The sequence below is a fragment of the Elaeis guineensis genome, chromosome 7, assembly GCF_000442705.2.
Source record: "Elaeis guineensis isolate ETL-2024a chromosome 7, EG11, whole genome shotgun sequence".
Lineage (NCBI taxonomy): Eukaryota > Viridiplantae > Streptophyta > Magnoliopsida > Arecales > Arecaceae > Elaeis > Elaeis guineensis.
Genome location: NC_025999.2, coordinates 80,884,003 through 80,911,644, shown reverse-complemented (window position 1 = coordinate 80,911,644; position 27,642 = coordinate 80,884,003). Strand labels below are relative to the sequence as shown.

Here is a 27,642-nt window from a genome sequence, read left to right as displayed (position 1 = left end):
GATTTGTGATTCGATTAGTTGGACAAGTTGGTTGGTGAGAATCAGAGGATATGAAGAAACATGTCTGCATCAGAAACATTCATATCGAGAAACTCCAGTAATGACCCGGCCCAAGAGCCAAGTGCTGGCCCAAAATAAGCTGCACTAATTTTGGTGTGACAAAAAAAAAAAAAAAAACAAAAAAACAAAGAGGACACCCAATGGGAGCCTGCTTCTTCTCTTCAATCCCATCAGAAGTTGGAATTGTAAAGACCATCAGACATCGGCGATTGGTCTATAAAAGGGCTTCTTCCTCCCTCCAATGATCTCGCCTCTAAATCCCAACCCACCGTGGCCGGAGCCTTTGAGCTTTTTCTTGATTTTCCGTTGATTGTGCTCCACGAGGTGCCGCCGATTCGGCAGTCAATCCAGCCTGATCTCCCCTCCATAGTCTTATCCGAGTCCCTTGGTCATCATTGACAGCTTCATCATCGTCTCGATTGCTGTTGAAGATCATCGGATTTGGTTGAAGAACCAGCTTTCCTATTTTTGTACGTTTTTTCCTTCTCTTTCTTCTTCTACCGAGCCGGCCGCCATCACCAAACACCAGGATCACTGCTGTCGAGGGCTGGTGCCATGGGGGGTGGCCAGCCTAGAACTCTTCCCTTGTTTTCCTTTCTTTTCTATTTTTTTTCTTCATACTGACACCAGCCGCTTGCTGTCTGATCATTGCAATTGCCATTGCTGTTGGGTTCACCACCATGGGGTGGCCAGCCTAGAGTCCATCCCCTTCCTTGTTTTCCATAGAAAAGAAGAAAACGAGAGAGAAAGAGAGAGGAAAAAAATATTCGACTTTCTCCCCCCCCCCCCCCCCCCCCCCCTTCTTTTTTTTTTTTTTCTCTCTTCTCTCTCTCTTTACATATTTAGTGGACTAGCAGTGGGTCCAAAGTTGTTTCGTGAGATTTGATGGGAGGGTTTCAGATCGGTGTCGTATGATCAGGAGTCTGGAGCTAGCGTCGGACAACCATTTATCTTAATCTTTTATAATTTTTTTATTAAAAATTTTAAACTTTTACAATTATTCTAATGATGACATCTGACTCTATAAGTGAATAATTGTCTGGATAAAATGATGCTAAGCAAAATATTGCGCTTGAGTGGAGCAGACAGTGTTTGTATTGCGTTAATAGTTTTTTAACACAATCGTCTTTATGATTATAAAAAATTAAATTTATATATATATTTATATGATTGTATGTTATATATATATATATATATTGATTCATTTATATGTATCGATGAATTGATGTCGTATGATTCATGATTAATTAGTACTTGATTATAAATATCATATTGAATAAAAAAAATATTATTTAATATAATTGACGAGTTGTGGGCAACATCTAAATTGGAGGTTAGATAAGAAACATAGTATGTATGTTGGATCATAACCTGTCATAGACTGGAGCGTGACCATGATTATTCTGATACTAAAACTCAGATTATGATTTTAATAATATGGATAGAGCTTGAGCAGTATTTGGACTGATTGGTCATGCAAAAAATAAGATATATATGTTAGGCTAGCCTTGGACTGGGGTGCAGCATTGTATTTGGCCTACTATGAGCTGGAGCATGACTGTAATTAGTCGAATATCGAAATATAAATATAATTATTGTATAATTTTAAGAGTAGAAAAAAGAAGAGCATGTAGACTAGTTAGTCATATGTGAAATATGACATAAGATGTGATTTTATGGTTGTCGGCTATGGATGGAAGCATTGTATGTTTGGCCCGTCATGGGCTGGAACATGGTTGTGACTAGTATAGTGCTAAAATAAAATTAAGATGATAAACTATGCCTAATTGAATGACATCTGGACTAGCCGGCACATGTAAAATATGGTATTCGTGACGTCAGCTATGAGCTAAAATGTGGTTGCCGGCCATGAGCGAAAACGTAGTATGCGTTTGGCCTGCTACGGGCTAGAGCATAGGTAGATCTAGTCCAATATTGAAATCTTGTAGTCACGATCCAATTATGTTAATCAGATAATGAAAAATAATTTCACTGGATTATTGTTGAATTGAATTATTGCTTGGTGATATATGTGACACATATCGCAAAACTTTTGTTATGGTGATATGTATGCAATATAATAGCTATACTATTAAACTTGATGTGTATGTCGACATGGCTTACACATGTATATTTTATGGTATATATTGATCTATTAAGTATTATTTAATTATCTAATTGTTGAGGTATGAATCTTACTATTTTTCTATTGATTAAATATTAGCTTAAGGGGCTATTCTTTTATGGATAAATATCATAAGAAAGTAGGTCAATTTTTTTATTGATCAACTTACACATGTTCATATGCTTTTCAAAATAGATAAGTTACTTTTTTTATGAATAGCATTTATCCATGAAATGAAAAAAAATCTTATCTATCTAAAGAGTGGCTAAATTATTTTTCTGTCAATAGAAAAATAATCTTTTTGATTCATTCCTAGTATATCCCTAATCTTATAATAATATAATATAATATATCATAATAATAATATAATATAATATAAATTTTTTATATAGTAATATTTATATAATATATTATAATATAATACACTTTACTATATTTTAATATAGTATATTATTGTAAATTATTACAATATAATGTAATATACTATATTATTATAATATATTTTAATAATATGATAATATAATATATTATACTATATTATTATATACAATAATATTATATAAAATATATTATAGTATATTAATATAGATTATGTTATGTTATATTAATGTAATATAACATATACTATTATAATATATAATAATAATATAATAGTATATAACAATATAATTATATAATATATTATTATATATTAATATCTTATAATATATCAATAATATAATATAATATAATATTATAATATTATAATATAATTTTTAATATTAAATTATAATAATATTATAATATATTATATCATATTATTATATATAATAATATTTATATAATAAAAGATATTATGAGAAATATGTATAGATCTTAGCAACTTATTTAAGAAACTAATAATGCAAAAGAACATAGATAACTGATTTTCGAGTCATTTTTCAATGCATAAAATAATATGAATAAATTATTTTTTTATCTAAATATTGTTTGAAAAATATTTATATAAAAAAATATAATTTTTTAGATAAATCTTTCACCCTCAAAAAAATGAACTCTAAAGATATTTCATATTCATGATAGTATAAATATGGAAAATTTTTACTCGGTTATAAAACTCACACTTTCTTTTTTCTTTAGAGTTGCAGGATGCACATTAGTCGGAGTGGGTGTGGAGTTCGAACAATAGAGTCTGTAGTTAGTTAGTTGATTTTTTGATATTAAATAAAAATTTTAATATTAATTTTTTATAATTAATATAATTCTTTCAATATTCTTATAGATTTGTTCATTATTTTGGCCTTGAATGATTTCTAGGGCACTGCTCTAAGGTCCATGTGACCGTGTTATATGGTTGACTCGGATATTGGATTTGAGGCGGCTCCTCTCTAATTCTCTTAATACAGAACCCTGATGTGAGCCTTTTAATGCTGAAGATTTGATAGTAACAGTTCTTTGCCTTGAGATAAATTTGCTACCCCGGGGAGTTTTAACTAACAACTGTTTGAGGTATGCCAGAAGCTTTCAGCTGCTCCACACCTCTTCACACATCGTATTTCATTAGCTCAAATTCTTTCTTTTCGTTAAATAATGATTTTTTTAATATATAAACTACAAAAGCCCTCCCATTCTACAAAAACTGCTGGACGTATGAGGCCATGCGAAGGGAAGAAAAAACTTAAGCTTCACTCGAGCTTCTCTCCAATTTGCAAAACTTGACGGCCAGATGAGGCCATTGTTATAATGGAAGAATAACATAAGCTAAACTAAACGTAAGAAAAGAACAAGCTTATATTCTTCCCACGGCTTCTTTTTATTTTCTTCTTCTTCTTCCCACGGCTTCTCACAACCCTTGTTTCTCGGACCAGGGGCTATGGTCGATGTATTATGGTCGGCGGCAAATAGGACTATGACGGCGTAGCCTAGAGAACCCAAACCGATGGTTGGCAGTCACCACTAACGTCAAAAAACCGAAAGAAAAGGGGCGAAATAAGGAAAAAAATAGGGATGGGCTTTGAGGGTGATTTTTGGTAAAATCAGTGGCCAGCGATGAGGCCTAGGGCCAAGGGGAGAAAGGGAAGAGGGAGAGAAAGAAGGGAGGGACTTACCTCGAGCTCCGATGGTGTCTCCGACGAGGATTTGAGGTAGGCACAATGAGAGCGTTCGCGGCTTCAATAGAAGAAATTAGAGAGAAAGAAGAGAGGAGGGCCGGTGATTATCATGGCTAGCTTCAGAGGGGGAGAAGAAGTTTATAGAAAGGAGGGGAGGCCGAATCCTTCTCGGATTCAACTCTCTCTTCAACGGACTCACGTGGAAAAAGACTCCCAGTGGTAGTTTTTATCATTTCTTTCTTTTTTTTTTTGGATGCTCGAAGAGTCGTGCGGATGGGGGGTTTAAACGGGATTGGGGTATTACATTTGAAGCTCAGGAAGGGATGAACGGCGACGGTGCCAATCTCGACTTCCTGCTCTCCATCGAAGAAGATGACGGAGAATGAGGCAGAGGTGGTGGTGGCGACCGACAGCTCCATCATCTCATCGGCAGGGAGGCAGCATCTGGATCATAGAGATGAGATAGGGCTTTGAGAGGATGGGAGCGACGAAGGAAAAAGAAAAGATAAAGGGCAAAGGATAAGCTAGGCATTTTCTAAAATAAAATGACGTCAAAGGATGTACTGTTACGGTAAACTTAAAAAAGGGACCGGGAGTTACACTTTTAGTCAACAGAAATTTTTTATTACAATGATGTCAAAGGGGGGAGCGGCAATTAAATTCTCATTATTCTTTTCTTCTTCACCACCTCCCATCATGAAATGTTTCTCAAAGAAATTACAGCCACTCTTAGGTGGGAACTGGAAAGAAGTAAATGTTCCTGCATGCTAGATTGATCAAGTAACAGAAGAATCCATTCATAGCTACCTATTCGACATTGAAGCCCAGCGAAGGAGGAGGGTACTACAAGAAACCATTCACCGCTGCTCCATGCAATTGATGCACCTCCATTTGCACATTAGAAGCATGTTTGGCTTGTGAACGAAGTTGGAATCACAATGGATTAGAATGGGAATTGAAATGGTGATCCAATTGAGGAGAAGAAAGATTTTCTTCAATCTGCTCAATTCGGATCTTTCAAAAAAAATATAGAAAAAAAAATTTGAAAGTAGGCTCAAGTTTCTTTTCTTTTTTTTCTTTATTGATTAAAATGATATATATATATATATATATATATTATATATATATATATATATATATATATATATATATATATATATATCCACTATTTATAATAATGAGGTACCCCTAAAGTTGGATTACTCTTTGTATTCTAATGGAACTCTTTTCTCTAAAATAGATGTGTTTAGTAAAAATAATTTAGAAAAAGTTAAAACTCTTCAAACTTAATTACCTCCTATCACTTTATCAAATTTTTTTTGGATTGGAAGCTATGCTCGATCAAAGTCTTACTCGAAAGAAAAATATTCAGATTGACTAGTCCGTTTCAGGATCCAAATAAAAGAATTTTATCATAATTGCTAGGGGCATTGTTCTCTTAATAGAAGCAGTGTCATATCATAGATCTTGAAAAATTATACAATTTCAAAAAAAGATCATCAAAATTAGATATTATATGATCAAGTTATGGCCTCCGGATATATAGCTTATGAATTGACTTTTTGATATGGCGGATCTTGCTGCTAGAGTTTGTCCAATCCTATCTGTAGTCGCCAAAAAAATTATCTACATCGAGTTTGGGGATCTCTTGAATCAAATGGCCATATCCGTCAACACATTTGGTTGGTAATTGAAATCGGTATCGAAACTGGAATTGGAACGAGCTTTGGATACTAGGAGAGATTAGAGATTGGATTTTGAGGAATTGAAGCATTTTTATATATTTCCTCCGTCAGGACAAAAATGGCACTTATCTTAATCAAATAGTTAGTATGAGAGTCACTCGTTCCCATTTATATTCTAGAGCCCAACTCCCTTCAACAAAACATGAATACTCCATGAAATGATCAAAAATAACTAAAACCCTATGCCCATGATCTACCTACATGTCTCGGGAGACCAGCTCCAAGCCTTGGCTTCACCATCGAAGCTTTGCATATTCTTGAATTCCTGATTAGTTAGATAGTCTTCATGACAGCCTCCTGAACTCGTCTCTAACGAACTAGCCATCTTCTTCGGTAACAACTCCTACATGTCATTGGGTGCACTATAATTATCCAGATTCAAATACTAGAGAATGCACCATCTAATACTTGTGTTGGAATATCTAGTTGCTAGGCAGAGATATGTGACCCCTGGGATGGCGCTTGTTCACTACTCTTGGCATCAACTAAACAACTTGAAAAATATTTTATATTATATTGGGATAATCAGATTTGCTCTATCCAATTCTATGTCGGCTCTCATATTCAAGATCGGTGTTTGTTCCATACCTATATAAGAAGAGCTAAGAGATCCCAAGAGGGGAGGCTCTAGAAGGGAAGAAACTTTCAGAATTCAGCTCTCATCAGAGTCATCTGACCGAAGCAGAGTCATTATGGTCGAACCAGAGTCATCTGACCAAAACAGAACCATCATGGCTGAACTTGAGTCATCATGGCTGAAGCAACATCTTCATGGCCGACTGACCATCTTTATGGCCGACTGACCATCTTCATATTATGGCCGACTGACTGTCTTCATGGTCGATTGATCATCTTCATGGTCGACTGACCATCTTCATGATATGGCTGACCGACCATCTTCATGTCATGACCAATTGATCGTCTTCATGGCCGACCGACCATATTTATGTCATGACCGATCGATCATCTTTATGTCATGGCCGATTGACCGTCTTCATGGTCGATTGATCGTTTTCATGGCTGACTGACCATCTTCATATTATGACTGACTGACCATCTTCATAGCCGACTGACTATCTTCATATCATGGCCGACTGACCGTCTTCGTGACCGACTGATCATCTTCATGTTATGGCCGACTGACCATCTTAATGACCGATTGTCAAATAGCCGATTGCCAAATATATAAATACGATACTATAATCGTGGGTAATAACTACATGCCACGATCATTAGTGAGCATAAACTACTCACTAACTTCATGATTATGGCTCGATAATCGAGATAACTACCTCTTAATGCCATAAAAAGTGGGACAACATGCTCGATGGTTATATCTGAATCACTTATAAAAGGGAGGTAAATGAACAGTATTATTAAGGCAATTCTGGGCTGATACTCTGTCACTCTAAATACTTATCTATTGTTCACCACTCCCTACTGACTTAAGCATCGGAGGATTTTCGTCGGACATAATTTTGATCAGTGTGAATTTTATTTTGCAGATGTTCTTCATCGACAACAGATACAATAGGAGATTGGTCGCAACATATTGCCTTCATTAATTGCTTTGATTCACAGTGGATGGACGTGGCAAGAAAAGACTATAGAGAGCTTGATGAAGGACTTGCCCAGAATGTTCTGATGGAAGGCCAAGGATATAAACGCTAAGGACACTCCATGCTATATACTGTTTGGCATTTTTTTTTTTTTTAATTTATTGAGTGGTCAAGCGCTTGCTCAAATAGTATCATCGTTTGCCACTTGAGCAAGAGGGTGGAGGCAAGGGTGCAAATGAGCAAAGTATTAGGCTGCTTGGGTTCCGCTAGGAAACTAAACAGGCCACTGGTAGTCGAACTAAGCTTAATATATATATATATATTCAAAGTTCAAACTTTGCCGGTTTATGTACTGAGCTCTAAGATGTGCTTGAGCTTTGCTTCCATTTCCTAACTGGACTGAGCTTGAATGAGTTCCAAGCAAACCATGTCTCGGCTATTTATGAGCAGCTTGAATCATTTACAGTCCTAGTTGGGGATTTTAATTTTGATTAGAATCAGCCCTTGAAAGAGAAAAGATGCTGTTGTAGAGGGAGTGTGGATTTTAATCTTACATCGGCTGTTTAGTAGGTTACCTCATCTTATAAGGCTTGGCAGCCCCCTTCCATGTATCGGTGTTTTTTGGATCCGGTCGCTTTAACACGGGTCCAGGAGGGCAAAGTCGTGAGGGGTGCACCCACGCCGCACGAAGTACGTCCCGATGGGCCCCCAAAGCAGACAATACCTTCACATCGGATTGGATACGGGTTCCAATCTCATAAGCTTGACTGATCGGACCATAACACTGGTGGCCCATGCAGATCTTTTCCTAACAGACTTGGTCCCCTGACTGGGAGGGCCACTGTTGCGGAGGGAGTATAGACTTTAGTCCCACATCGGTTGTTCAGTCAAGCCACCTTACTTTATAAGGCTTGGCAGCCCTCCTCCTACGTGTAGGTGCCTTTTGGGTCCGATCGCTTTGGCACGGGTCCAGAAAGACAAAGCCATGAGGGGTGTATCCATACCATACGAGGTACATCCCAGTGGGCTCTCAAAGCAGACAATACCTTCATGTCGGACTGAACATAGGTTTCGACCTCATAAGTCTGGCTGATCGGACCGTAACGGATGCTACCCAACCCAATTGTATGAGTGGCTCTAAATTTTCAATTACAGATGCACAGTGAAAAGTATAAAATGGATAGATGTCTCCGCTTAGGTAAATTAATTAATCCAGGTCCACGAAGAAAGAAACAACATCTTAACCAGGAGTTATTAGCTTAAGCTATTACCAGCTAACATGATGTCATAACGTTTGTAAACTCATGGATACAATTATCCTTACTTTAACAAGAAAAAAAAAAGTCCTTTTTATCTATAAAAAAAGTGTCCTCATCTATATCAAAGCTTAAAAACCTGGAAAATTCCTTTGATTTAACTCCTATAGGCCTGCTTTTGTAAAGTTCTGCTTTAACACCTCATGGAACTTTAACTTTTGCACCGCTGCCTGCTATCCTCCTTTTCATTTGTCTTTGGTGTATGAGGTCCCAAGTTTGAAACCTACCAGCTACCAAGCGCATAATTTAAAGCGTTGGTTCACCAGGAAAAGTGACTCAGAATAGAAGAGGTGAAAGATTTTGCCAGTGACAGCTTCTTCACCTCAGGGCCGGCCTTGGGGCAGGTCGAATTGGGCGACCGCCCCAGGCCAAGGCCCAGGCCCAGGCCCTGTATTGATATTCCAATGGGGTGCAAGAATGACTTTCTATAATATTATAATAAAAAAAATAATTACATAGGTTAATGATGGGTTTTATATGCTACTTAACGAATATATCTATAAAAAATTATTGTACGTAAATTAATTTTTTTAATGATAATTAATGTTTAAAGTATGTTAATTTTTAATAGAGAAAGTCTCATTTTTTTATTTAGCCCCAGGTCTAAAAAATATCAGGATCGGCCCTGCTTCACCTTTAGACAAAGGTAGTCAATTGCATTTGAGATGGTCAATTCCCTCCTTGTGATGTGGCAGGCAGTAAAAGCTGATGTGGACCTTGGAGAATGATCAAATCTCAATTAACACACATTTATCACTCATGTATAGAGAAATTATATCCTACGTAATATGCACCACGTAGTTGTGCATGCTAATAACCACAACCACTCATTTCTATAGCAATACATCAAGATAAATATTTGATGAATAGGATTCATGGAAATGAGCAGCTATAATTGATGGCATGTATGGTCACATGGTCGATACATAATATAATTCCTCATACTTATCACCTAACCTATGAATTGTACCAACACACAGCCCAATTCAAAGAACCAGGCAGAGAGAAGGGAGCAGTGATGGAATGCAGTAGTCCTTCCTGAAGCACCAGGCGCCAGAATTATAAAAAGCTCTCCACGAGGAAAGATCCAAAGCCACTTCAATTGCAACAAAGTAGCCAGAATGAGCTGAGAGAATGAAAAGATATTGACACAGAGACTGCAACTTTGAACTTTGCTTCTGTAGGCAACATCATCATGTCCCTATCTCCCCACTTTTGATGTTAGGTTAGAGTTGCAAGATACTAGCAACTCACGGTAGACTCATCATAAGAAGAAAAAAAATGGGATTAAGAAAAAATGAGATGAGACAAATTATAATAAGGCTAAATACAGTTGCCTTTATTGATTGACGAACTTCTAATAATTTAAAATCATAAAAAGTAGTACCAGTTGACAGTCTAAAATGTCAGTAATTTCTTCCATTTCCTCTTTAAAATCCACTAATCTTACAATATATCTAATTACAGGATGAAAGATTGGAGGCACAAACTACAAATAAGAAAAGCGTCGACTTCCATAGCCCAAACCAACTTAGGCAATGCAGTTCAGGCCTAGACATCCAGCCCACAAATTCCACAGCACCTTCTTCTGCAACAAAAAATAATAGCATAAAACAAACCAACCTGAGGTTCCATGGTACATGCTAACAATTTTTGGCCATAGTTAGACAAAAAAGAAAAAGAAAAAACTCAAGAAGTTTATTGAACAACAGTTCCATAGAAAGTTGTAGAACTCAATGTGCATGCTATTATTTGTTTCCTGTTCTGGATGCTAGCAACGTGGGCTGCTTCGGTTTCAATCCAATCAACACACAACCCTAGCTTGCTTAACCTAGCATCTCAAACTTGACCAGACCTGAGTCCAAAATTTTGAGCACAAATGTAATTTGATTTGAGTCACTCAAGTTTGGTCGTGTTGGTTCAAGAGGCATGCAAGTATGGTTAGGCTTGTCGATCCATATCCTATGATACACCGGTCAAGTTTTGGTTAGAAGAACTTAATGGTTCGGGTCACATGCAAATTAAACATTTCTCAATCTAAGCTCGGACCCATCTCATGTATCAAATTTCAAAAAGAACACTTGCCTTGTTTGGTCCTTGATACAAGTCCTCTGAAGGTATCATGTACAAGTCCCCGGCTAAAGGCTTTGGCTTCCTCCTCTCCCTCTCATACTGCTCCATCCCTTCTTTTCCCCCTCCACCCTTCTTCCTCTGTAAACCAAACAACATTAACACACATAACAAGAATTATATTTGTCAAAAACTAACTCATGAGAACAATACATAGAATACTTGCCTTTCTTTGATGCTGTTGGTGCTGCGGTAGCACCACCTTGAAGAGATCCTCACCATCTCCTTCAAAGAAGTTAGCTTGGATCAACCCAGTCACCCTCACTGACTCGAAGTACTCTGTGATCGGGACCTCGTCGCAGCAATTCCAGCTTCCAAACGCCGGAATCTGCCGCCTCTTCTTCACATCCTACCATCAAAAAATTTCACCACCATTACTAAGACAAACTTATTGCCACCAAACCAAAAAAAGCTCCAAAACTTCTTCTTACCTCCATCAACTTGGCACCTACAAAAGATGTAGTGAGACAATTTGGCTATAAGGAATGTGGTGGTTCTAATAATTAAAGTGAGGTGGTTCTAATAAGGAATGAGGAGAGTGTGAGGATGTGCCTTTATAATGGAGACGGATAGAAGAGTCCTCTGCTTGCTTTGAGAGGAATGCGTGGCCAAAGACGGTCTGCTCGTGCTGATAAAGTGTTATCTTTTACAGTGTTTTATATGGTGGTGTTCATCCTAAAGAGGAGCATTTCTTCTGCCCATGCCTGGAGACTGGAGAAAAGAGAAGAGATGGGCCATGCTCCATGAGAAAAGAGAAGAGAAGAGGCTCAGTTCACGTGAGCACTGGAACAAAGGTCTTTGGAATTTAAGCTCTCACAAGGCATAAAGTGTTGCTCGGCCTAGATCTTGCATGGTCTCGTGACATTTTTTTATGTGTAGGGAGCCGCATGGACTCCGAGATTTAACAGCTTCAGGGTGTGGGTTTGTCAATGTAGATAGAAATTTGACGATTTTGCTGAGCAGCAGGTTTCGGCCGTGCCATCCCCTTAGTTTGATCTACTTTTGATGCATGGACCTTTTTTATTGTTCTACTTTTGATGCATTGGCTTTTTTTATTCCGTTTTGTAGCAGGGATTGTCAATTATATTGAAGGAGACATTTCCTAGAATGCCATGAAGGCTTGCTTGATTAAGTAATTCTGTTTCATACCAAAATATTTTGATTTCATTCGGGTTTGTGAAATTGATTAAAACACTTAGAAAAACAAAAGACCAAAAAATAAAGCCAAATCTATGAGGACAGTATAAAATGAAATTATGGCATCACAAGATGTTTATAATTATTCATAGCTTTTCTTGAATCTATACTATATTGACATACGGTAGAAGTCGCTCAAGGAGGTACAAGTACTTATATTCAGATGGGATGGTATAAGTAGTTGCAACAAAAGGAATTAGGAGGCAAAGGTAGGGAAAAGCTTTATTAAAAAAAAAAAAAAAGGTTAGGAAAGAAAAGTAACGGAATTTGGAAATGCGAGTAGGGAGACAGCTTTTAGAGAAAATAACTGAAAAAGAAGGATTTGTAAGGTCGTCTTCAAAAGACATTTGTACCCTTGTGCTGCATGGGAGATATTTTTTTGCTACAATGCTCCAAAGTCTTTTTTAATCTTTTTATCATGAGCATTTTTATGACTGTCTGATTTAAGATGAATGGCATTGATTTATCCATCAGCAATTGATTTTAACTTATCATGTATGTGGCTAGTATAGTAAATAATTCAAACTATATGGATATTTTTGTACCAAAAGAAATAGCAAGTCTCTTGAGTTTTGGAATAGGAGGACGGCAGTGCAGGTCGTCCTCTGAGGGCTATGGTGTAGAGGAGGGGGGTGTCCGTCATGGCCGGCAAAGAATAGTGTAGGTGGGGTCCTATAATCCAAGTAGCCAGATCGGAAGATAGGGTTTGGGGGAGGAGCAGGACATCGACAGCGTGATCCATGATGGCCTCGAGGGTCCTTGCGATCCATGCACCACCACCAATGACAAAAATGAGAGAGAGAGAGGAGGAGAGCCGTCCGGGGAGGAGAAGAGCTGCTTGGAGATCGTGGGACCGTCATTGCTTGAAAATCGTAGGAGATCACCACTCGAGGAGGAGGAGGATAGCATGAGGTGGAGGAGTATGGCACGAGGAGAGGGAGGAGGAGACGCAATCAATGCGAGAGGTGGTGAGGAGACGGTGCGAGGAGAGGGAGGAGGAGGAGAGGCGATAAAGGGAAGGGGCTACCGAGAGGCGACTGACACAGTGAAGAGGAGGCCGAGGGCGGAGAGGCGATCGGTGCAGGAAAAATCGGTGGTAAGGGGAGGTGGAGGCGGCTGATGTAGAGGTGGTTGACGCAGAGCCGATGAGGGGAGGGGGCTAGCGCGGAAGGTGACCGATGCAATGGAGAGACGGTCGATAGGGGAAAAACGATGGTGAGGGAAGAGGGAGGAGGCCGAAGCAGAGAAGCAGCAACAAGACAGGACGAGGAGAGGGAGGAGAGGTGGTGAGGGGAGGGAGTTGGTGTGGGAGGGGGTCGACATGGCAGAGAGGTGGCCGATGCAGGGAGAGGTGGCGGTGAGGGGAGTAGGAGGCAGCCGACATGGAGAGAGAAGATAGCGAGGGAATGATGCAACGAGAGAGAGGAGGAGAAGAGGTAGGCAGGGGAGGGGGCTGGTGCGGGAGGCAGCCGACACGATGGAGAGGTAGCCGACATAGGGAAAGGTGGTAGCAAGATAAAGAGGATTTTGGTGACCTTTAATTTAAACTTTCCTAAGTACCCCTATCTAATAAAATATAATTTAGGAGCACTAAAGTAAACTCCATGTGTGTGTGTGTGTGATGTAAAAAAGAAAGGTATGATACGCCAAATTCTTAACACTAAAACTAATAATCGAGTACATTACAACTACAGTTTCCCATCATTCTCTTCATAGTATATAAGTATATACATAGTGATGCATAGGATTGTTATTCTTGTGACCGAGCAAAATCATAAGTTATACTAATATTAGAGGATGTCACGCCCCAAATCTAGAATATAATGGCCATGCTATCGAAGGATGCTACCCTTGATAATACAAAACCAATCAATCATAATCAGTTAAAATCCATCATAAATAAAATATAATAAGAGGTTCAATTCGATCATTCATCAAGCAAATAAACTAAGATTAGTTCAGAACATCTAAATCCAAAATTAAATACTAAACCTATATCTTAAAATTTATCAATGACTATAAATTCATAATTATATAATAAATTAAAATTTAACTATAACATCTACAAGCTCGCTACCATAGACACTTAAGCCTAGATCATCCTTCATTCCTAATCTTATTCATCTGAATAGAAAAAAAAAAGATATGAGCTATATCAGCTCAGTAAATAAATCTTATATTTTCTTATTTGGTCAAGCATTAATTTATACATATATCAAAAAAATAATTTAGAGAAGATGATTATCATTGTAAGATAAAACTTTCATAATAACAATATATCATAAATCAAGGATGCTTTTGCATATGTATAAATCATGTAATTTACATAAACATAGTTTTCAATGCCATTTTGCCATAAGCTATAAATTCATAAATCATGTTAACTTTATAGATAAAGTCATGAATTATTTATTATTTTATTATATCATAATTTTTAATAATTTTTTTAGACTAAATACTAAGATCATTATTATATCTGTGACAGAACCATCATCGATAAATACCAACTACTATTACCTATTGGCAGGGTCATATATCAATTACTATTATTCATTGTCAGGATTATATACCAACTACTATTATCCATTGGTAGGATCGTATATTAGTTACTATTATCCACTGGTAGAGTCGTATGCCAACTACTATTATCTACTAGCAAGATCATATGTCAACTACTATTACTTGTTGGTAGGATCATGTATGGCTATATGAGAGTCTTTTATTATATTTTTTAAAATAAATATTTTTAAATTATATTTCATCAAATTATATTTTTTTAAATCATATATAAATAAAATATTAGATAATTTTATAGAGCTCATGATCCATAAGTAATTTTTAAAAATAAAACAATCATGAAATCATTCTTTTCATGGTAAAACATAAATTTCATAAATATGAAGTTCATATCTCATAAGAAGTCATTCATATTAAATATTCATAGAATCATTATTTTATAATAAATCATTAGTTTCATAATGCATATACTCGATTCTTATTATATAAAAATATAGAATAATTTTTTTATGATAAAATAATTAATAATTCAAAAAGAAGAAAGAAGTATCAGAGTTACCTATCTTTTCTATCTGAGTCTTTCAAACTTCGCTAGATGAATTTATCAAACTTAATTAACATATTAAAAATATAATTAATTTTTATTTAATAAATTTAATTATAAGATTAGAAGACTATAGATTGGATGGTCGGTTAGATAGACTGTCCGAGCATCGGAGCAATTCAGAATCTCCTAGTCGAAGATTAGATCTAAGCGACTAGATCAAAAAATCATGAAGCATGAATTAGATCAAAATCAAAATCAATCAACATGATTTATTAATAATAATTTTTTAAAGATATTTGATATAGTCAAGATAATTGGTTCGACATCAGACTACACGAATATCAAAGCGATTCTAGATTTCTTTGGAAAGGTCATTTCAAGATCATATTTGAGACCATGGATCAGATAGAGAGAGAAAGAGAGAGAGTAGAGAGAGACATAAGAGAGAAAGAGAGAGAGAAGAGAGAGAAAACCCTTTTCTTTCTTTTTCTTTTTTTTTTATTTTTTTTTCTCTTCTTCTTCTTTTCTTCTTTCTTTCTTTCTTTCACCGAATAGAGGATGGAAGGGGGTGGTGGCTAGTGGCCGGAAGACCGACAATGGTTAACGGTAGTAGGTGCCTGACGACGGCAGTGGTGGATGGCCAGTGGCAAGACTGGTCGATCAAGAAAATTATGAAAAAATCATGAAAAATAGGAGATCTGAGCCTTCTTGGATTTTCTTCATTTTTGGTTATTGATTGATCACTGATGGTTGTGACTTCACCAGGAAACATTGCAGGGAGGCTGTGGAACTCAACTAAGAGTCCAATGTCAAGTGGCAGCGTCATTAGTGGTCAGAAAAGAAAGAAATCAAGGCTGTAAAATAGAAGAAGTGGAGCTTGATTGATTTCCGACCAAGTACAGGCTGGTGAGGGATCTTTTGGGGCCATGGGGAGAAGGAGAAACAAAGGGGAGAAAGGATGGGGCTTTACTGTAGCTCCAATGATGCCAATATCTTCGATTTTTGATAAGCGTAAGCACGAGAGGCCGTGAATCAAAAGGGAGAAAAGAGAGAGAGGGACACGATGATTACCAATGAAGCGCCTTGGAGGGGGGAGAGGGTTATATATAGAGCATCTCCTAGGATTTTGGCAGCCCTAAGAATCTAATCTATGTTGGATTCGATGGGAAAGAAGACTCCCATCGGGAGTCTTTATTTATTTATTTATTTTTTAGGACTGCTTTGAGATTCATGCTTAAATCAGATTATCACAGAGGATATCTTAAACCAACAATGGCTACAATACTTCCAAACAATCTATCAGAGCTCATCGAGCATATTTGTCTTCTCTATTTCTACTCCGTTTTATGTGAAGTTAGTAATGAGAAATTCTATAGGCCTTTTCTTAATCCAAGTGGAGAAAGAGACCGGAGCTCTTTATCTATAAATGTTGATTTTCTAATCTATCAAGTGCACTAGTTAATTAGGACTTCAACGTCTACTTTCCGATATTAATAGGCTATTTTAATTGATTGTACTAGCCTTACATGGAATCCACTTTTATTAAAATAAAACAAAAAATTTGACTTATACAAATATTTTTATTTAGAGCATATTAAAGGGTTAAAAAGTAATAATATCCATTCCAAGCTCATCCAGATAATAGCCATGCCTATCAGAATCAAAATCGGAATCGAAATATTTATGGATTGGAACGGGAATCTGATTGGCTATATCCTCCAAAGCATTTGATTTATGGCTGAAAATGGAATAAAAAAAAAAGATTTAAATTCATAGGAGAGAGTTGGAATTAGGTTTTAAGAGAATTGAGCTTTTTCCATTTCGTTCCGAAATCAGCATCGAAATAGGACTCCCTCAATCAAATAGGTAGAATGGAAGTCACTTATTCTTATTCTAAGCCTCAACTCGCCCCAACCAAATACCCCCTAAGTGCCAATAAATGGCTGACAATAGTTGATGGACAAATCAAGAGAACATTCCTTGATTGTGGAACTTAAATCTTTCTCACAGTTTTTTCTATAATATGGTATGGATGCACATGAAGATGAAACCAAGGTATGGTTTATATTTAGTACTATGTTCCCATCTCTCATCCTCTTTGTACATGTATTGGATACAGATCCACTTGAGTCTTGCTCCCAGTGTGGGGCAATAATCTTGAGTTGGTGAGTTATATTGTAGCGTAGGATCCGCTTATCAACAGTTAAACATATCAGCACGAGACTGACTTCTACTATACTACTTGAGCATCAAGCTAAGTGAGCCCCCCAAAAAAATCCACTTGAATTTTTGTTTACATTGAAGAATTGATTCATTATTTCATAAAATTAAGATGCATGCCATGTGGAAATGAGTATAAAGTTTTGTTAAGAAGACTGAAGACTTTTACAAGAGTAAATATGTTCTATTAGAAAGTTAAGATGGCAACACTGATGGGGATGTATACAGCTAAGTCAGAGAGAGGGGTGTTATGGTAAAAGAAGATTACATAATTGGGAGTAACCTTCTTTCCAGTGCCTGATCTGTCAAAATGAATCTATCTTTGATACAACAATCACTAAGCTTTTTGTGCATTTGGGGAAATACTGAACTCTGAAGGAATAAGGGAATTGACCAAGTATTGTCAGAGGAATGCAACCATTTTTTTTTTTTTATTTGCGGGATAGGAATTTTTGTGTATTTGATTGGAGGGATCAGTGCTATTACTTTTCGGACAAAAAATTACTAGTTCGGTAGGTTAGATTCCCCCTCGACCAAAGGCACTCAGACAAAATAAATTAGCAAATGAACAAACTCATAAAACTAACTTTAACTTTTCACTTAAAGTGAAAAATATATGAAATGAGCATAGGGCCTCTACTTATCTGCTTTGCGATTAGTTAATATGCTTGAACACACCAATCTTAAATTTGAACATCTTCCAAACCATTCCTAGTTATGATATTCTACTTATTTCCTTATATAAGAGTCTGTTTGGATGCCGAAAGACCTTATATATCTCATAGGGTTAGGCATATGAAGGAATGTTTGAAACGAGAGAGATGCCAGCCGCACGATGCCAGCCTGGATTCAGCATGTGATTAGAGATAGTTTGAGGATTGGGGAGCATAGTAGGATTCTACAGTATCTGGGTGTTCCTTTTTCCGGTCGTAGGCTAAGGAGTGTAAATTGTAGAGTGGAGACAGTGATCCGAAAGTGGCTTGAGGGCTAGCAAGCCAGTGCCCTTTTCATGATGGGGAGGGTTACTTTGGTGAGATTTGTTCTTAGTTCCATATTAGTTTATCTCCTTTCAAATTCATTTTTACCTAGGACTATGGTGGGAAGGTTGGAGCAGCTTTTCAAAGTTTTTTGTGAGGCTCAAGTATGGGAGGTGGGGGTAGTGTGCACCTGCTAGTATGGGAGGTGGTGTGTCAGTTGCTGAATGATGGAGAATTTGGTATTTAGTCTCCAGCCACAAGACAAGACGCTCTGATTGCTCGACATACGGCTAGATTTTTGTTGGAGCTGAAGAGCCTATGGAGCACAATAATAAGGGCTAGATATGGGACGTGGACTATGGGCGACGAGATTCGGGCTGGACGAGGCACCTCTTTTGTGTGGAGAGAGATATGTGTGCATGCTTCGAAGGTGATATCTCGGATGAGATGGCTGATAAGAGATGGTCGATCTGTGCGGATCTTATGATATCAGTGGGTTGATGATCTTCTGTTCAGCCAATGGCCAACCTTCATCAATCATGAGGTGACAGACTCCATGGGAGTGTGCGATCTCTTCGGTGCAGGTGGCAGTGGACGGGATCCAGTGGTGGTGGCTTATCTCTTTAAGGAGCAAATTAGGGAGCGAGTGCTAGCCCTTCCTATTCAGATCGACTATATGTCAGGGTTTGGAGGCACTCCTCCCCGAGGACGGTGATGGTGGATCTTTATCACTTATATTTGAGAGGGCCGATCAGACATTTGGATATTGGGTGGATTTGGAGGATGGGAGTACACCCATGGATGAGCCTCTTTCTTTGAAAGGTCATCTGGGGTCGGCTTCTGACGAGATCCATCTTGAGGGGCTGAGTTATGGAGATCTAGCCAACTTGCCCATGTTGTGGATTGGAAGATGAGATGATGGAGCACATTTTATTTTTGTACCCAAGAGCCAGGTAGGTATGGTATCTTACAGGGCTGCATCAGCAATTCATCTAGAACGTAGTTCCTATCAGGCATTCTTGGAGTACTTATGGAGTGTGGGAGGTGCTATCCCCAGTGCGGTAGGGACCTATGCTACTTATACGGCCTATCATATTTGGCTAGCCAGGAATGGCCTGGTATTTGAATCTAGGAGAAGCCCAATGAGATTTATTCTAGAGAGAGCTCGAACTCTAGTTATGGAGATGATTGATATGACCCTCAGGCCCTCAAAGATCTGGGACTCCCATCCTACTCATGTAGCGATCTGATAGGTGTTCATCACTTGAGAGCTCCCTCCCTCGAAGTACCTGAAGGTCAATTTTGATGGCAGTACCAAAGATAGATAGGGTGGTGTGGACTTTGTGATCCATAGACCTAACTCCAAACTGATAGTTACTAGGAGAATCCATCTCTTCGCACCTATGGTACCTAAGGTAGAGCTACATACTGCTTAGGCTAAGATCATGCATGCCAGGTGAACCTTGGGGGCCAACCATTTTATCATTAAGGGTGACTCGACTATGGCGTTGACCTAGATACAGGAATGCACTTGAGGAGGTCATGCTCATCCCCTTCTGTAGGATATATCTATGCTATTATCAGGTTGTCATGCATGTGTAACTAGGCATATCTTCTGAGAGACGAATACTACAACCGACTAGGTGGCAGCCTATGCTACAGAGCACTTAGGAGAGTCTTTTTGGGTTGGAGGGCTAATCCCAGGCTCTCTTAGGGATATTTTTTTTTCTGACTTCCTTGATCGTATTCACATAAGAATTATTTGAATGCACTGTTCTTTACCAAAGAGAGAGAGACAGAGAGGAGAATTGGGAGGGATTGAGGTATCTTATGGAACCTGTTGATGCTGATCTCCCAGCCTGAGATTGGATGCCGAAGTAGTCGCAGTTGATATAGATCTTCTGCTATAGCTTCACCTGAACACCTATAAAATAAATCCATATCGGGGGGTTCGCTTTGGTATAAACCCTCCGACACTCAAGTCAGGAGATAGAGAACGATGAGAGGAGAGAATCAGGAGTCAGTTGATTGCATACCTTGGAGGATTCCAGAGCCTTTATTTATAGGAGAAGAGTTTGAGATATATTTGACTCGAAGTCCTAGTAATTTTTGGATTTGTCGAATGGATAGATTTGGAGGAGGACATTCTTTTTACGGGAGATCTGATCACAAAAAAATTCTACCTTCTCTGGACTTTCTAGATTTAGAGAGAGAATTTGTAGACAAATGTAACAGTTCAACAAGATCGACCTAGTAGGTCTTCCTAGGTAGCAGCCGACTTAGTAGGTCTTTCTTCGCTACAGCTGACCTAGTAGGTCGCCATGGCTGAAGAATGTAGGATCTTGCTATCTGAAGTTGATCGACTTAAAGTAGGTCAACATAACTATCCAATCTAGCAAATACCATCTCCTGTAGCTTAGCTATAACTTGTTCGACGATGATGAGGTTGCTTAGGCTGAGGTTGAGGTACAGATTTACAATAGATGCCCCCCAATCTTAAGGTCGAGCTACAAATAGGTCGGTCGAAGAGAGTACCTAATCCAAGGTTGAGGCTGAGAGGATCATCATTCACTGAAGACACACATCTAGAATCGAATGACTGAGGCGAACCATCTTTAGATCTAGAGTGTCGATTCTTCAGATCCACGGACAATCATCAGACGATACTTGTTGAACATCGACTGGGGGAGGTAAATCGTCAAAAGATTGGAGCCGTTCTAGGGTTTTATAAGTAAGACCATGATAACTTCCTTTTTATTGCTTCTACTATTCAAAAGGGAGAACTCTGACACTTTGATGATTCTGCAAACTTGCTTAGGTAAAGCCGAGCTAGTTGGTCTTCCTCCGTTCCTCATCCTCCATTTGCTCGGCCACTTCTTTTTTAGGTCAGTCCCTCTTTCTTTCAACCATGAGTGATTCTAGTTTTTCTGTCGATACTTGGAGCACAAGTGATGGCTTTAGAAGTGTGGGTTATGAAGCATCAAGTTCGGGCGATGATGTTAGGAGTGTTACCCCTGAGACGTTAAGCTTGGGGGATAATATTAGAAATGTAGACCCTGTATCTGACATAGCTTGTTCTTCAGGAAGACCCGAGGTTTCGAACTTCAATCTATATAGGATAGATTTTGTACTTTCCTTTGAGGACTTAAAAATCCTCAGATTAAAATGCCAAATTTCTTTTGAGTATAAACTGGAGGTGGCATTTTCAGGTGAAAGAATAGCTCTTCCTCATCCAAGTCGGGTTGGTCTGTACAAGGAAGCTCTGTAAGGCCGTAGTTCGGCTGCCCTTCCACTACCTCATAGTGAAATTTTTTAAATTATACAGAATAGATTTTTGTAATGTCGCATCGAACTATGGCACCAAATCATAGGCTCCTTCACTTATTGCCTTCTCCTCGGGGTCGAGCCAACCTCCCGTCTTCTTTGGACCTCCTTCACATTGAAGGAGCATCCCACAGAGAACAGGTGGTGGTATATTTCTCCTCAGTGGGGATGTCATCTCTTTTGAGGTTCTTTTTCCTCAGTTCACAACTGGAAGGAGCATTTTTTCTTCATCTCGATCGAGTAATCCTGAAACTTCTTTACATCATGAGGTAGATCTTATGGGTTGGCGGTTAGGGCTCTAGTTTTGTCTGACGCTGAAGAGGAGGTGTTAAAGTGGATCTTTAGTCAGACTCCTCCTTTGCTAGCTGAGTTTCTTACCGAGGACACTTTGTTCAGGGTCGGATTAAGTCTAGCCAATCTAAAGAGTGAGTTGCTTTTCATAATCTTTTTTAGCTCGTCATTTTTTGCATTTTTAGTGACTTTGTATGGCATGTAGAAATGGATCCAAGGATGTCGAGGCTCTTCATCGGGCAATGAAGAGAAAGAAGACAAGCACGGCCCCAACTCCAAAGTGCGGCTGCAGTGAGGCTGTTCTTGCTCAGCCCATTACCGAGGACTCCTCAAGGCCGAATGAAACTCCGAGGAGGGAATCTCGATACCAGCAAGGGCAATGGTGCCACTGCAATCAGTTGCTTCAGGGGAGCCTACCCCCCGACCTTCTGCATCTTCATCACAGAGGAGTTTGGGTAGGCCCCAAATTTTCATGAAGATGTCTTCACGATCGACTGACGTACAGGTCGAGTCTTCTGCTCCAGTGGGAGCTTCTTTAGGCACTGAGGCCTAGGACATCAAGGTGGGCATAAACAATTTTTGAGTTGCTCGATCCTTGATCCAGTCGATCCTCCCATCGACTGACGTCGAAGCCTTCAACACTAAAGGCGGTGCATTCTGTATGCATGATGTATACGACTTCATACTTTGGATAAGTGATGATTTTTTCCATGTTGCTCGATCATTATCAATTTTGATATTTGATACTTTTTTTTTATCTCACCTATCATGTAGACTACTATACCGAGGCAATGCATGAAGCTTGGCGCATCTCAAGAGAGGCCGAGAAAAAGGCCGACCAGGCTAGCAGAAGGGCGGATGATGCCCAACTGGCAAAGCTTAAGGCTGAAGAGAAGGCTAAGTCACCGGAGGAGGAAATAAAGGGATTGGAATCTAAGCTCTCTAAAGCTTGGGTTGAATCTGAAGCTCGGCTATCGATCGAAAAGAAAAAATATAAGGATGAGTTGAAGGCCGCCAAGGTTGCCGTGGTTGAGGTCTTCAAATCTTTGGTCAAGTTTCGTGACATCAAAGTAGACTTTGAAGTTGCCTCATATGTGCAAGGTATCGCCGAACTCAAAGAGACGGTCAAGAAGATGGCTCCGGATTTCGACCTCAGCCTATTGGAGTCAGACGATGAGGGGGAGGTCGGCGAGGGTGGAGATGAAGGTATGTAGGTTGAAGATCTCTTCAGCCCGGAGCAGGAGGATAGGAGAGTCGAGGAAGTGGTTTCAACCCCACTTCCGGCTATTATTGTTCTTTCTGACCGAGCTGAAGTTGAAGATCTGCCTGCTCCCCAGGCATAAAGTTTTTTGCTTCACTTTTATTTGTTGTATCCCAACTCGAGCATGTTCGAGCTTCTTTGATTGATACCATTTTGCAACCTCGATTGTCGTCGAGGTATTTTGTAATGGGCTGATCTTTACTTGTATATAAAAAAAATTTCAATGAAAATGTTTCCTTTACTTAGCCAATTGTTGAGATCAATTATCAATCTTCGTTAAGTTCTTCGGGATAGCAATTGTTAGTTGTAGGCGATTCTTTCGATGATGAGTAAAAATTATTTTATTAGAAAATGCATTCCATTCCTCGATCGCAATCAGGGATCGTCTGTTTAAGTTGATGGCGAATGCATTGCATTCTTCAATCGTAGCTAAGGATCATATGTTATGTTGATGGAGAATACATTCCATTCTTCGATCATAGTCGAGGACCACGTATTGTTGTTGATAGAGAATACATTCTGTTCCTTGATCGTAGCTGAGGACCATATGTTGTGTTGATGGAGAATACGTTTCGTTCTTCGACCATAATAGAAAATTGCGTATTGGTGTTGGTGGAGAACATGTTCCGTTCCTTGACCGTAGCAGAGGATCACATGTTGTGTTTATAGAGAATACATTCTGTTCCTTGGTCGTAGCCGAGGACCGCATATTGTGTTGATAGAAAACACGTTCTGTTCCTCAACCATAGTCAAAGACCGCGTGTTGGTGTTGATGAAGAATACGTTCCGTTCCTCAACTGTAGCTAAGAATCGATGTTTTGGACATCTGCACGGCAAACATTCCACATTCTGCCCATGGGCAAAGAGCATATATTTTTCAAAAGAACACATAGTTCAATAAAATCAAAGAAATAATTTTATTTGATTCAAAAATATAGAATTATTACAGTTTAAGGGTGGTAGATACATAAATTATCCGCATTTCAAGTTCTGGGGATCGGAGTTCCATCTAGCTATCTGAGTCGGTAAACTCCTAGTCAGACTATTTCAATAATGCGGTAAGGACCTTTCCAGTTTGGGGTAATCTTCGATCGCTCCATTGGATGGGAGACTTCAGCTCGATGAAGAACTAACTATCCTGCTAAGAAAGAATTTTCTTTAACTCGGGAGTTGTAATATCGAGCTATCCTCTATTGATAGTTAGCCATCCAGATTCATGCCCGCTCATGCATTTTTTCTAGTAAGTCTAGATTTGCTCTTAGCCCAAAGGAGTTATTGTCTGTATCAAATTCTTTCACCCACAGATTGGCAAGCCGATCTCAAGTGGTATTACGACTTCAGTATCGAAGGCCAGCCTGAAATGGACTTCTCTTGTTGGAAGCCACCGAGTCGTTCGATACATCCATAGTACTTGGTATAGCTCTTCGACTCACAATCCCTTTGCCTAATCGAGCTGAGCTTTTAATGCCTACAGTAAAGTCCTGTTCGTCACCTCAGCTTCACCATTACTCTAAGGATGAGCTATAGAAGTTAGTTTGTGATTGATGCCCAATCCATTGTAAAATTTTTTGAATATTGGATTATCAAATTATTATCCATTGTCGGTGATAATCGCTTATGGCAGATTGAATCGACATATGTTGATTTCTACACAAAGTCATAAATCTTTATTGAAATGATAGTCACTAGTGCTTCCACTTCCACCAACTTGATGAAGTAGTCGATTGCAACGAGCAAAAATTTTTTTTATACTGCCGCCATTGGGAAGGGTCTAAGGATGTCTATTTCCCATTGAGCAAAAGAACAAAGGATTGTAATCGGAGCCAAAGGGGTAAAGGTCAGTGCTGAATATTTGAAGTTCTTAGGCATTGGTCACACCTGTTCACCAGGTCGGTAGCATCTTTCTACATGGTCAATCAGAAATATCCATGTCGTAGCACTTTATGAGCAAGGGCCTTGCCGTCCAAGTGACTACCGTAGATCCCCTCATGAACTTCTCGTAGAGCATACTTAGCTTCTAAGGGATGGAGACACCGAAGTAAAGATAGGGTAAATGATCTTTTATACAACTTTAGTCGTAGACGAGATATTAGACAGCAAGATATTTCAACTTCTTAGCTTCGTCTCGATCAGTAGGCAACGTTCCATCTTGTAAATAATATAATATAAAATTTATCCAGCTCAGCTCAAAGTCAGTTTGCATTGCTTCATGCTCCTCGATACTCGACTTTTCAAGAATTTCGAGATATGAGATCCTCTTTAAGTCTGCCGCACCCACTGTTGCTTGCTTCGAAAGTAGATCGGCCTGCATGTTTTTCGTCCGTGGTATCTACAGGATATTTATTGTATCGAAGTTGAAGGTAAGATCTTTGACCTTCTACAAGTACTTCATCATGTTCAGCTCTCGAGCTTCATATTCTCTTTACACCTGACCGACAATGACTTGTGAGTCTAATAACTCTAAAGTGCTTCACTCCCAGATCTTTTGCCATCCTCAGTCCCATCACCAGTGCTTCGTATTCAGCTTCATTATTAGAGGCGAGGAACTCAAAGCGCCAAGCATATTCTGCGAGCACTCTATTTGGACTGGTTAGAATCAATTCTGCTCCCGTGCCTGTGGTGTTCAAGGACCCATCTACATGGAGAATCCAACATTCATCGATTGATGAGATGATTTTTTTAGCATTCTGTTCCTCATTTGGGATAGTGTATTTTAGGATAAAATCAATCAATGCTTGAGCTTTGACGGACGGTCGAGGTAGGTCCTTAATATCAAATTCATCCAGCTTAATGGTCCATTTGGCTAATCACCCTGAGATCTTCGATCGATGGAGTATTGATCTTATGGGCTGATCAGTGAGGACGGCAATAGTATGAGCTTGGAAGTATGGTCGCAACTTCTTGAACGATATCATGAAAGCATAGGCCACCTTCTCCAGCTTCGTATACCTTGTCTCAACATCATGGAGTATTCGACTGACGTAATAAATTGATTTTTGTACCTTAGCTTTCTGACGGACAAGGACGAAACTGATTGCAGCGGGAGAGATGGCAAAGTATAAGTACCACACTTCCCTAGATTTAGGCTTGCTAAGAAGTGGAGGTGAGCCAAGATATTTTTTCAGATCTTCGAAGGCGGCTTGGCACTCCCCCGATCATTGAAAGTTTTTTACCTGTTTGAGAGCTTTAAAGAAAGGTAGGCTCCTTTCAACCGACCTAGAAAGAAATCTATTCAAAGCTGCAATCCTACCAGTCAGGTGTTGCACTTCTTTAATCATCCTTGATGGCTTCATTTTCTGGAGAGCTTGAATCTTCTCTGATTTTACCTTGATCCCTCATTGAAACACCATAAAATCAAGGAATTTATCGGTGGTGATACCGAATACACACTTGCTGGGATTAAGCTTCATCCAAAATTACCGCAGTGCTGCAAACGATTCCTCAAGATCGGTAATATGATGCTCGGCAATCCAGCTTTTGATGAGCATGTCGTTGACATATACCTCCATATTTCAACCTATTTGTCCCTTGAAGATTTTGTTGACAAGTCGTTGGTAGGTTATCCCTATATTTTTAAGATCAAATGGCATAATCCTATAACAAAAAAGACCTTAATCAGTGATAAATATAGTTTTCTCCTCATCTTCGAGGGCCATCCGAATCTGATTGTATCCAGTGAATACATCCATAAATGAGAGGAGCTGATATCCTAAGGTCACATCCACCAACTGATCAATACAAGGTAAAAGGTAACTGTCTTTAGGACACGTCTTGTTAAGGTTGGTGTAGCCAATGCATGCGCACCATTTTTCATTTGATTTTAGGATGAGGACGATATTGGCTAGCCACTCTGGGTAATATACTTATATGAATCCAGCTTTTAAAAGTTTGTCCACCTCTTCTTGTATGGCTTTCTATCGATTAGGATCAAAGGATGTTTCTTTTGTCTGATCAGACATACTTTTGGTCCATATTGAGCTGGTGTACCATGATCTTTGGATCCACTCTTGGTATATCTAAAGTCGACCAAGCAAATATATCGATGTTTACCTATAGAAAAGAGATGAGATGCAGACGATCTTCTCCATATTAGTTTGAGCTGATTTGGACCACTTTACTCAGATCTTCATCAATGGGTATTGATATCAGATTGTCTATTGGTTGTCCTCTTTGTTCAGTTTTCTCATCCCGTACATCTAGCTCATCCACCAACTGTTCCACAAGTGTCGCTTCTCACAGAGTTGCCATATAACATTCCTTCACGAGCGGCTGATTTTTTCAAA

The 27,642-nt window shown here is 38.9% G+C and overlaps 1 protein-coding gene across 1 annotated transcript; it reads right to left on the bottom strand.

Annotated features, from left to right (window-relative positions):
* Nucleotides 1-9,704: 9,704 nt before the first annotated feature.
* On the bottom strand, nucleotides 9,705-11,775 carry LOC105048896 (uncharacterized). The gene is made up of 4 exons (XM_010928378.4): nucleotides 11,457-11,775; nucleotides 11,192-11,374; nucleotides 10,981-11,106; nucleotides 9,705-10,483 (listed from the first exon to the last, which is right to left on the bottom strand). Exons 1-4 carry the CDS (start codon nucleotides 11,460-11,462, stop codon nucleotides 10,427-10,429), a joined length of 372 nt encoding a protein of 123 aa, XP_010926680.1. The 5' UTR covers nucleotides 11,463-11,775; the 3' UTR covers nucleotides 9,705-10,426.
* Nucleotides 11,776-27,642: the final 15,867 nt, after the last annotated feature.

Excerpts from the sequence above, each read along its gene's own strand:
- LOC105048896 (XM_010928378.4), bottom strand. Across the intron at positions 11,107-11,191 it reads ACCAACAGCATCAAAGAAAG|AGGAAGAAGGGTGGAGGGGG; the intron begins GCAAGTATTCTA and ends TTTGGTTTACAG. Across the intron at positions 10,484-10,980 it reads TGTATCAAGGACCAAACAAG|AAGAAGGTGCTGTGGAATTT; the intron begins GCAAGTGTTCTT and ends TTTTTGTTGCAG.